This window comes from Eptatretus burgeri, chromosome 1 (assembly GCF_056783735.1).
Source record: "Eptatretus burgeri isolate ZD-2024b chromosome 1, Ebu_testis_v1, whole genome shotgun sequence".
Classification (NCBI taxonomy): Eukaryota; Metazoa; Chordata; class Myxini; order Myxiniformes; family Myxinidae; genus Eptatretus; species Eptatretus burgeri.
Window position 1 is genome coordinate 44,799,212 of NC_140961.1, and position 12,382 is coordinate 44,811,593.

The window sequence follows — 12,382 nt, forward strand, 5'->3', positions numbered from 1 at the left end:
ATAATAATGATAATAAGCGATATCCAAGATTGATGGGTTGATTTACTGTAATTAAAACTAACTGGCAAACATTACCTGAAAGTGATTTTTTAATGAACTTATAATTTGCTTGACGATTACATATCAGCTTTACCTGAATGTCCACTGCGCTCAGGCCACACGCCTTGACCATCACCAAGACCTCTCCCATCCTGAGCTGTAGCTGGGTAGACTGAAGGACAGACAAATGTTACTGCTGAATGAAGTCAAACTACAACAAAATACACAGTCAATCTGATGTGATGAATAACATTTTCTGAAATGAGAGTATGAGATGCCAAATCAGTTTTGCAGATAATTAACACAAGGATTTATTTATTTTTTAAACAAGTTTTATGGCTCGTAGTGGAGCTACCACACACACACACACACATGGACATGCAGACTAATACATGAGACAGACACTGGACTGTTAGATGAGACAAACACAGCCACTGAGATTAGGGGAAGTGCCGTCACTTCCCAGGGCACTCTGGGTACCAGCGACCTTCTCACCACATGAGGTGGGGCATCATTTCCTCAGGAGGAATTTCCTCCTCCCCAAGGATGCCAACCTATGGGGATTGTCCATGCTCATATCCTTTTAAACGCTTAATGTCAAGCAGGGAAGCAGCATGTACCATTTTCTCAAAGTCTTTGGAATGACTCGGCTGGGGTTTGAACCACTTGGAGTGGATGCTCTAACCGTGACACCAAGTCGCCACTGCATTTCCAACATAATTAAACATGAGCAGGTATTTGGAATTTGTCAGATGACTGACACTAATGACATCCTTTTTTGTTTTTTGGTACAATGGGATTCTTTTTAAAATGTCTACAAGCAAATTCTATCAGAGGACAGCTGGTTTAATGTAATTATGGCATCCCCAATAATGGTATACCTGATGATGCAACACCCTGCCAATGAAGCAATGGGACAATTATTAGTCAGATCATATTTTACCTGGACTCAAACCCAAACAAGACAACAAACAATTAATGGAATCAACATGATGTTGAATGGAGCATGCTGTATTATGGAGTACACGCTGTGGGAAGCAAGGAAGGTTAGTGCCCGGAACTTCAGCTTCTCCTTGCTTCCCACAGTCGTTCTGTTGATAGATTCCGTTGATTCCATCCATTGTTCTACCTGTCTTCTGATGCCGATCGACACTAGCATTCACAAGCAAGACGAGTTCTTCATTAGACATATGAAGAGGTGATTACTTCCTCTGAACCACCCTGTCAATTCATATCCTCAGTACGGTGGTGGGAATTCATATCCTCAGTACTTTGTACAGTGGTACAAAGTGTTCAGCCTCTAGGTCTGGTTTGTCTTTTTGTATTCTCTACTTATGTCACATTTTTCAAAAAAGTGGCGTTTTGCTGGTTATAAAAGAAAGGTTTTATTATTATTCCTCCCACGTCACTTTTTAAAAACTAGATAGTTCATAGATCACCTTATAGGCTAGTGGGCAAATGACGTTTTGGGTGGCATACCCCTACCCAAGGTAGAACAAGTCACAACCTATTTTTTCTTGGAGGGATGTTTGGGGAGTTAGAAAATCATGGTTGTGAACCTGAGATCATTGCACAACATTTTGAAAATCACGTTTACATATGTACCACTGCAGACTGCAAAAATGGATTTAATCGCCACAGATTTTGGCTCGTATTGGCTCATATATTTGTTAATACTGGTGCTACAAACACAAATTTGGTACCAAAATGTGAGGAATGATGACAATATATATATATATATACATATATATATATATATATATATATATATATATATATATATATATATATATATATATATATATATATATATATATATATATATATATATATATATATATATATATATATATAGTATCTGTAAAAACCATTTGTGATGTAACAAAGGCTTTTGTGTGACCTACAGGCAAAAATAGTGGAATTTTCCTCAACAAATCAGCTTCGGGTTTACCAATAAATATCAACAAAAACATTAATTACTTCAAAAATATTGGACTTGCAGTCATACTTGTTACATCAACATAATCCAAGTTTATTTACCCTTTTAAAAATATATCTAATGATATAGTTATAACTGAAATCATATGTCGCCCCACTAATGCTGACCGATAGAAATCCCGAAGCAGATATGCAACATGAAGAATTGACTTAAGATTCTGACACAATTGTGAAAGTGACTTTTATAGACATCATGTTGATATAAACTATTTCACATATGACGATAATGAATTCATAACATGCACTGTAACTTATGTACATCTATTACATGAAGTAATACATGTAATAGATTTAAAAGTTCAGTCACGCTCTTCATCAGTGCTGTCGTCAAAGACAACTGAATCATCAACATTTGGACAATCGTCTGCACTACACGAGCAGAATTCAGTGCAGGTCAGTCCTGCAGAGATACAATGACATGTTCTGCTCTGCCTACAGTCATCGTCGGTGAAGCGTAGGTTTTGAAGAACTTTGGGGATGTAAATATCCTCCGAGGCAGTTTGATCAACAGCCACAGACGTGAGGAAACGTCTCACCTCATCATAGGACACACAGTGTCCTAATTGATGAAGCATGTCAATGAGATGCTTGCTTCCCAATTCATGATGCACCTGCAAGACTAAACCAAGCGTTATTGTGGAGTACACTCGACGGCTCTGTGATATTATATTGTGACAAATGGCGATCGTCCTCAGGTTGTTCTTCATAACACCTTCATCACTACAGCTGGTTACATTCGTGTATGATTTCTCACTGGTGAACCACTGAATAAAGTCATAGAGTCTATGAGGAACAAATTCTGCACAGTGTTGAATATCTGTTTCCTCGACAGGTGCATACATATTTCCAACATGCTCGATATCAGCCATGTGCTTCCTCAGGATACCAGCTGCAGCATGCAAAGTATCCATTTCACTCTCTGTGGCTGATGGTACATCAGACGGGATGTCTTCATATTCTAGTTCATCAGTCATGCTCTGCAGAATCGTGGCTTTTCTCAGGGCATCACATAAGGTCACAGAAGAAGAGCATATGATGTCAGTGTGGCCATCAAATGTTGCACAGACTATTTGGTCACCATAATATTTAGTTAATCGCTCCTTCAACTTCCAAGTTTTATACTGTTCTGCATTTGTGGTACCCAGTGAAACCAAATATCCAATGTAATCATCTTTCAGATGAACGAGGGTTGTCACTGTCTTAGTTTTGGAGAACACAGTTTGTTCCAGATAACATTTCAGTTCATCAAAAGCTTCATCATGTAATGTGCCCATTGTTTCCTCTCCTGATTTATGAATTGCAGCAGTGATTTTCCTTTCTGAAATATAGTGTGAATAGCATAACCTGTGGTACTTGGCATCATAGGCGAACAAATATGGAAAGGCAAGCATGCGCATGTGTATTTTATTGTCTTGTCTTTTGTCAGCTGCTGCCAGAACTTTTTCTCTGGTGGACTATCCAGTTCCTGTAGATACTGGTCTAAGCTTGTTTCTGGAAGTGTTGGATTTTCCACAAATGAAGCAGTTAGTCCTGATGTCAAACCCAGCTGTTTCATTTCTGCTGATTCTTGTGTGTTCTGTTGCCGCAGACGTGCATGGTTGCTGGTCACTCTCACTGGGGTTGGATGTGGAGATATTTGACTTGCTGGTATACTTGGCCCGACACGATTTGTGGAATGATACTTTCAAATCAAGACTCAATATGTCTTGTTGCAAAGGCCAGATACTTTCGTAAACGTCATCTTTTCTGATTTGACTTGCTTTGATGATTGCACTCAAACCATTAAATGTTGGGTTCTTTACAACTTCTTGCTTTTTAGGGTTGAGGGGTTTAAAGCATATGATGCAGTGGTCAGTGTCAATTTTACGACGCTTCACAACAGGTGGTTCCAGATCCATAATTGCAGATCAATTGTCAGCAGAAGCATCTGAAATGAAATAATTAAAGACAAGTATATGTCAGTAGTTTTAGAAAAAGGCAATCAAGCTCAAAATTGATTTTCTGCAACTGGATTTAAAATCATTCTTGTTTGGTTAATGCATATACAGTAAATGTATTATAAATTAATCAATGTCGGTTACTTTTAGGGGGGTGACATATGGTTTCGGTAACAACTCTATTATTTCAACTGATTTATCTTTATGAGTTATATTTCTAAAAAGGAGAATAATAGAGGGTTATTTTGATGTAATATGTAGTAATACAACTCAAATACTTATAAAGAAATTAATTGTTTAGTTGATATTTATTGGTAAACCCGAAGCTGAATTGTTGAGTAAAATTCCACTATTTTTGCCTGCAGGTCACACAAAAGCCTTTGTTGCATCACAAATGGTTTTTACAGATATATATATATATATATATATATATATATATATATATATATATATATACATACACACACACATCATCATTCCACACATTTTGGTACCAAATTTGTGTTTGTAGCACCAGTATTAACAAATATATGAGCCAATATGAGCTAAAATCTGTGGCGATTAAATCCATTTTTGCAGTCTGCAGTGACACATATGTAAACGTGATTTTCAAAATGTTGTGCAATGATCTCAGGTTCACAACCATGATTTTCTAACTCCCAAAACATCCCTCTTCAAGAAAAAATAGGTTGTGACTTGTTCTACCTTGGGTAGGGGTTTCTCACAATTTTAGGCCCCTTTTTTAATTTGGCCTCTAGCCTATTACCCCACACAGTGTTCCAGTATATAATTTAATTGAAATAAAATAATGATTTTAAAGGAATTTAAAAATATTTTGAAAAACGTTCCGGAATTTTTGCGCCATTGATGAAGTTTAATAAAACACCACCTTATATAACATGGCCAAGTACTGCAAAACTGGAGGCTTTTGGAAACAATAAGAAGGCGATTTGTCTTCCACAGTATTCAAGAAGAAAATTGAATTGAAATTAAATGAAGATTGCAAAGGTTGTAGAAAAAAAAATACAATTCCTGAAGTTTACTGCCGTTGACAAAGTGGCTATTAGAATTACACCACCTTATCTAACACATTACATTCGTTATTTGTGCCTGGTTTTTGTGTCCTTTGTGACCAGTAAATTTCCGGTTTGGAATGATTTTCAATTTTGATTGACTGCCAGGCCGGCAGACGGAGTAAACACATTATCTCACTCCTCTCTGTGCATGTACGATAGGGACAAAGTCAGAGCCAAAGTACTGCTAAACTGCAGATTTGTTTTCCCCGATTTATGCTCAAAATACAACATTCAATTGAAATTAAGTTTTTCATCGATCATAAACTGATGTTTGCAGATGGACGGATGGAGAGACAAGATACAAATAAACCAATTGCTTAACCCTACACTTTGCATGCACAGAGTAAAAACGAAGACCAATTTGATCAAATTCAAAAGCACGCAAAGTTTGATCACGGTGCCAGAGTGGTGCCGGCCATTGGTCTCAAGAATCACAACTGGCTATGTTAGAGCTGAGTGTGTTCTGCTTTGTGCAATCAGTATCTGGGATGCACCCACTTGCAAGGTGAATACAAATATAGCAAAAACATACCAGAGAATTCAATAATTTATAGATTTCTTACTTTTTCTTCCAGACAGAAGGATGGTTCTTCAGTTGGAGCACCTGGATGAAAAAAGAGGCCTGGCATAATCGAAACCCTTCAGTAACTCCAGCCTGTCTGGAGAAAATAAAATGATACTCTGCTTATAAACAAAGAAAAGGCAATATCTCATTAGTGCAGTAAAGACCAGTTTATTACAAAATAAGGTGCAGTAAAGACCTGTTTAAATGTGAAGCTTCAGGAAGGATCATCATGTCAATCCTCCTATGGACACATCTGTGTCAAATGAAACAGTCCCTCAAATCTCTGGGCCTCCCGTTAGCAATGTCCTCTCTTGGGCAGGCCATACTTTTCTCATCTAATCTTGAAAACCACTGCCCTGTCAATCCTTCCAGCCCAGCAAGCCATTCAAGGTCAGAAGCATTTTGCTGACCATAAAAACAACCTTCTCATCAATCTTCAAAAGCACCGTATGCTTTCCATTCCTTTCTTTCATTTTTACCATGGTTATGGAATCACCCTCACAAACACACCACGGCTGCATTGGATTGTGGAGAGAAGGATGGACTTCTTACTTTGGTCAGGTCAAAAAAACCCAAAACTTTCAGAATGAGCAAATTCATACATGTTGGTGTGTTGATAATCTCAAATAAATTTGTCATGTACAAGCAACATCTCATAAATAACTAGAACGGCACTCAGGAGAGCGCGTACTTCCACCAGACTGAACAGTTTACGTTTTGTAACCCTCTGATAGGCCGGATCTGCATCTGGACATGAATCAAAATCTAATGTAATGGGCTTGTTCTTGTCACACTCCAAACATGTCCACCAAGTTTCATCCGAAGCCATCTCGATCTAGCTTTTTGTGATATCCTGCTCACGGATAAAGACAGACAGACAGACAGACAGACAGACAGGAGTGAAAACATAACCTCCATCCACCTTCGGTCACAGAGGTAAATTTGTTTTTGTTGAGACCACAATAATCACAGCCATATGTTCCCATGTGAAGTGTTCAGGTTCCTTCCCTCACTCCCTACCCATCCGTTCCCTGTTCATGAGCTTGATCATGAAACCTCCCATTTAACCTGTTCAAAGGTTGAAATGGCAAAGATAACATAATTTCTTCAATCATAATATATATATATATATATATATATATATATATATATATATATATATATATATATATATATATATATAATTTGAGAAGTGTCTGTATGTGCAACTTCTCTGCACTCCTAAATGCTGGGCAGAATGGGTTGAAAACTGATGATTGTACACATGGGGTTACATGGAGAAATCAAATACGCGCGCGCGCGCGCACACACACACACACACACACACACACACACACACACACACACACACACACACACACACACACACACACACACACACACACACACACACACACACACACACACACACACACACACACACACACGGTTCTCGGAACCGTATGCATACAACATACAGTTGTCCCGAGCCAGTTATTTCATTAATATACGTGTAGTTAGTTCCCTAATTTTTGTCTAGTGGGAAGACAAGGGAGTGTGCTGCGATGGGCTATTAGTTAGGTTATTAAATCATTTTTTTCCCTTTTATTTTATCCCCACTCCATTTCATTTCTGAGGCAAAATCCATGACAACCCACGGTCCCCTCTGCCTGCTTGCCCCTCTTCTCGCTTGCCACAGCATGACAACCCACGGTACCCTCCCCAACGATCGCTTCTGAGGCAAAATCGCAACGTGCACCATGGAGTAGACCGGCGCTTTGAGTATTCCGCAGTCTACTCCAAACCAGACGTGGGTGGTGAATCACGTTCGGTTTGCACCCAGGGGAGCGGGCCAAACTAGCGTCTGGCCGAAACCCCGCCCAGAAAGGCGGACCACATGAAGGCCCGGTCCAATCGGGATGCTCGGATCGGATGATGATGTCGGTTTTGCCATGGCTCCTCCCCGAGCTCCATGATCTATAAAGTACGGAGCAATCCTCAGAGTTGGGTCGAGTTGGTTTTGCGGGTCGTTGGAGAGGTCGAGTTAGAATTGCGAGTTGTTTGGTCGTTGAAGAGAATTGCAAGTTGGAGAGGTTGAAGAGAATTGTGGTGAAAGTGTTCCTGCTGCCTGGCTCTGCCGACGTCTTGCCTCAAAGGCCTGCCTACTGTACTGGTCCTCACCCACATGACCTCGACCAAGCCTCTAATCTGGTCCTGCCTACTGCTCATCTCTCGCCTCTTTGGATTCCACCAGACACGATTACCACACAACTTTTGTTGGGTACCGCACCACGGAGCACCCCTCCCCCTCGAAACGCTCAGATACCAAAAACTGTGACCTCAACTCCCTCCCTACCTGGCTGCAAAAGGTCCCTTTTCTTTTCATTGGGTTTATTTTATCTAAGTGTGTGTCTGAGTGTATTGGCACCTGTCCGTTAGGTAAGACTTTATAAGATCTTCATTGTTGTAATTGTTGCCTTTATTAATCTCGCGTCAAGTCTGCACTGTGTCCGCTTTTGCAAGTTGCTTGTAAAATTGCCGCACCACACCTCTCTCATCTTTCCCCTGCATTACATGCTGAATAAACCTTTTTGTTGTGCCACATGCTTTTCCCCGCTTATTGTAAATAAATAATTGTGGAAATGTTCCCAGCTCGTCTTTGTCTTTTCCTCCATTGGTCCAGCATGGTTCGAATCTGAGTTTAGCCGGGTCTTTATTCCCAATAATCTGTTCCTTCTCGCCGGTACGTCCTTGGCAGTGCCGCTCGACTGCATCCAATCCGGAAAGGTAGTCGGTAGTTGGTCGAGTGATTCGGTTAGGGCAAGGCATACCGAGGGCATGGTTCCCCAGTAGTAGAAACCGCGTGGTTAATTAGGTAACTTGATTCTCGACAGGAGGACCCTACGCCACGCGGTTGAGGTATTGGCGCCCACGGTCGGTTAAGCGACCCGTTGCGTCATGGAATTATCCGTGAGTGACGGGCTACAATTCCGGGGAGTCTGGTGGGAATCGAGGTTGTTTCCCCACCTAGTGGTCTTCTCACCCGACCCCGCAACAATATACACACACACATACATACATATACACACACACACGTGTGTGTGCGTTGTTTAGCAGCCCCACATGGGGGACCAGAGACTACAAGTCATAACAAAATACGCAAAAGACATCATAAAAGTGTGGGAATTAACCCATGATTACATGTGGTTCAGAGATCTCAGTGGGCCAAGGGCATTATTCCTGGCTTGAAAACCTAAGCCAGGCCTTCATATGTCCACGGCAACAATAATCCCGAGCTAAAAGGAAGCGTGCAAATGTCATCAAGCTGGGTGGAACTTCCAATGTATCTTCAAATGTCATCATCTGGGTTGCTTGGTCTACCTCACAATGAAAAGACCAAATGGTGGATGGTACAAAATATTGGTGAACACCTTGAAGAGACACACACTTTGATGGAGGTTTGTGCAAACAAAAATACTGTTATGTTTGTGGGGTAGATGGAGGAATTTCATAGGAAAGTTAGGATTGAATAAAGTTGCTTGGTCCGTGGAAGTGTAGGAGACATCTCAATGTAATTAAGTAGGGAAACTGTGAGCTTAAGTGTTACTTGTCACCACACGGAGGGTGGTGCGGTGCTAATTTGATAGGGATTAAGGATAATTCCACCAATTTGGAATCGCCCCTCTGTGACTTTTCCCTATGTTTTTGTATTGCCAACCAGCAATGATAGAATTACTTTTTCGTAATGGCAAGAGTCATTGCAGCTGAGCCGCATGACCAGGTCGGGAGAAGCCCCGTCTCCAAGGGGGGTGGTTGGGAGAAGTCACGCCCCCGAGGCTGACGATTGATGGGCGTGATGTCAGGAGCGCGTTTGAGGCGACTAGTCAAGAGAGGAGGAGGACATTACTCAGAGGACATAGAGGATCTCGCTTTTGCTCATGGCATGACGAAGGCTGCGTGATTCTTGTGCTCGTGCTGTGTGAATTTGCGGCGTGCTCGGCAAGACGCTAACCATTGACTGTTTGTCTGAGCCGTGAAAAGTGTGCGTTTCTGAGGAGGAAAGAAGAGGTTACTCGTGGTCTGATCACGGGTACTCAGAAATCGTCTTGTCGTGTGGGCCATCGTTGTGAACAGACTAGGTGTGGAGAGGAACGGTCGGTATATTCGCTCTTGAGAATAAGCTACACTGCGGTTCATGAGCCTTGATGTCGAGTGCTGTCTCTGAGTTGCCTCTAATACGTCTTCCCGTTCAGAGAGCAATGGCGCCATTTTAAGTGCATTTTCCCCACGCAGTGACGAAGCAGTTTCGGTGACATTAAAGCTTGAAAAGCCCATCCCTGGGATAACAGCTAAGTGCCGGGATAAAGAAGGGGTTTTTCTTTTATTAATCTGTTCCCTTGTCTGTATTTAAGTCTGCAAGGAAGCACCTCAATTAGATTTAGATTTAGTTTACCTCATTTTTCTTTCATTATTCTAATTTGAATTATCGTCATTGTACATATTTGATTAGTTATTAAATTATTATTTGTTCTATTTCATTTGCTCGTGTCCATGTATCTGTTGTGAGTTGAGTAAAACCCCTGTGCTGTGCTACTGTCCTGGTGAAGCACCTAGCATTTCTTTCCTGCACGCGCATTAATCTCCGAGAGTCTCGGCTGTTAGCCTCCAAGGGAGAAGTTTGGCCATCCATCCAGGAAGGGGCTAAACCCCCGAGACATGATAATACTCTGGCAGAATGTGAGCTGCAGATCATTTGCCATTTCTTATTACTAATGGATGAAGTGAACAAGGGCAGAAATAACGAAAACAAGAAAAAGTCGTCATGCAGAGCACGATACTTGCAAAGTCCACCCCCCTCTCCAAAGGTTGCCATGGATACATCAAATTATCTATTTCATTAAGATTAAAAATGGAATTAAAGCCCACGTCAATCAGATGAAAATTGATTATTTTTCAGATTGAAATTGATGATTTTAGAAGTTTGACCTTGAGTTGATCTTTGCCCTCAAAAATAGTTGGCTTCCAAATTCAGTGATGCATGATGCAATTGCTGCTTAATTTTCAGGTTAATAGGATGTAAACTGATGCTTTTAGAAGTTTGAACTTGAGTTGACCTTTGACCTTTTGATCTCAAGAAATAGTTGGTTTCCCAATTCAGTGATACTTGAAATTGCTGTTTAATTTTCAAGTCAATCGGATGAAAAATGACGATTTCAGAAATTTGACCTCAAGATGACCTTTGACCTCAAAATCAATAGGCTTCTCAGTTGAGACTACCTCTACAACCCGGTAAAGTTTCACGACGATAAATTTCGAATTGTGACCTGGAGGGAATAAACAGACAGACAGACAGACAGACAGAACAACAAAATCGACTGACCTATATACTTGAAAAATCTTCGATTTTGCAAGAAATAAAAGGAGGAAAGACATCCACTTCTGGTAACCCAACCAGTCCTATGTTTTTCACCAATGTATGCCTCGTTTAGCATACATGCGTCGTGTTGAAAATCACATGTTGATCATAGTATTGGGAGCAGTGATTTATGATGCTAAAACAACCGGAAGCTTGTTCTTACAATGATCCACGTTAGAAGAAAACACTAAACATAGGGGAAATACCCCTGGGTGCTCACCTGGTAGCAGTAAGGATAAGATAACCAGGGAACCACTGGTAGGCATGGATGACCCACAAAATATGTAACGGAGAAAAAAGTAAATACCGATGGATTTTTTTTTTAATGTCGTGAACAAACTTTGGTACATACACGGTGATGAATGTTGTGGTAAAGTTTCATCGAAATCGAAAAAGAAGTTGCAAGTATTTGTGGACAGATGGACGGACGGATGACACGCCATCCCATAAGCTCCCCGGGAACTACCTTCCAGGTGAGCTAAAAACAATACAGCTCATCACACTATATACCTCTGCAAGAACACCATGTGTTATACAGTACATATGCACAAACAATGTTTATGTAGTAAAACATCCACAACTCACTACTTTTGGAGTGGTACGACACCTGAGCGGTAACACGTCCCAGCACAGGGCGCAAAGATGATCTGATGGGCCAGCAAGACTCAGGTTTGAACTCCAAACACTGTAAAGAGTACGAGGGAATTTAGTGAGAGATAGTAACAAAGTACATTACGCGTCCATCTTTAAAATCTCCAAATCAATTAAAGTTCAGCACTGCACAGCTGCTCAATTAATACAATTAGATGAGTGTTAAAATTATATTGCAGACAAGCAGATAACCCGGTTCCACCAGGCTGTTGTAAAGGAATTGGTTTCCAAAAGAGTGTGGAATATTTCAGGAGTTTGACAGGAATGTCCTTTGACAGCATAATGGCAGAGACCCTTGGAAATTTAGTGTCATGTAAAATGGGATTTCAAATCTTCAATCCCTTTCCCCCACCCCCGTCCAGACCCCAAATCAACAAGCCTTCCTCACAAACCCCAAATCATCAAGCCACACCCACTGCCAAGTCCTCAACTTCCCCACTCTCAACCCAAAAGCTTCAATCCCCCTCCTGCCCTCCACATCCAAAGCCTTCTAAACCCCCCACAACTTATCCACCCCACACCACAACTCAACGCCTCCCCCACCATAACTACTCAACCTCCCACCACCCCCCACCCCAACAAAAGTCCTCAACCCCCCACCTGACCAAAGTTTCAACCCCCCCCCCTGCGAACTCTGTACCTTTGCACATCTTTGCTCGATATCGTTGATAGACACAGACACATAATATAAAGATGGGGTTGACAGTTATATGGTTATATT

The 12,382-nt window shown here is 41.1% G+C and overlaps 2 protein-coding genes across 11 annotated transcripts in view; both read right to left on the reverse strand.

Annotated features, from left to right (window-relative positions):
* CRYZL1 (crystallin zeta like 1) overlaps nt 1-12,382 on the reverse strand; it is a 76,454-nt gene that overhangs the window by 60,699 nt on the left and 3,373 nt on the right. For 4 of the 10 annotated variants that reach the window (XM_085881471.1, XM_085881406.1, XM_085881396.1 and 1 more), the window contains exons 2-4: nt 11,596-11,695; nt 5,614-5,709; nt 134-211 (exon numbers count right to left, since the gene is read on the reverse strand). In XM_085881471.1, coding sequence (XP_085737597.1) covers nt 134-211; nt 5,614-5,679 — 144 coding nt within the window. In that variant the 5' untranslated portion in view covers nt 5,680-5,709; nt 11,596-11,695. The remainder of the gene's footprint in view (nt 1-133; nt 212-5,613; nt 5,710-11,595; nt 11,696-12,382) is intronic. The other 6 variants (XM_085881463.1, XM_085881456.1, XM_085881447.1 and 3 more) reach the window with 3 other exon arrangements.
* Nucleotides 2,098-3,631, reverse strand: LOC147034363 (uncharacterized). Its single transcript, XM_085881390.1, has one exon. It carries the CDS (start codon nt 3,432-3,434, stop codon nt 2,337-2,339), a length of 1,098 nt encoding a protein of 365 aa, XP_085737516.1. The 5' UTR covers nt 3,435-3,631; the 3' UTR covers nt 2,098-2,336.

Coding starts and splice junctions, on each gene's coding strand:
- LOC147034363 (XM_085881390.1), bottom strand. CDS start 3,434: ATGCGCATGCTTGCCTTTCCATATTTGTTCGCCTATGATGCCAAGTAC.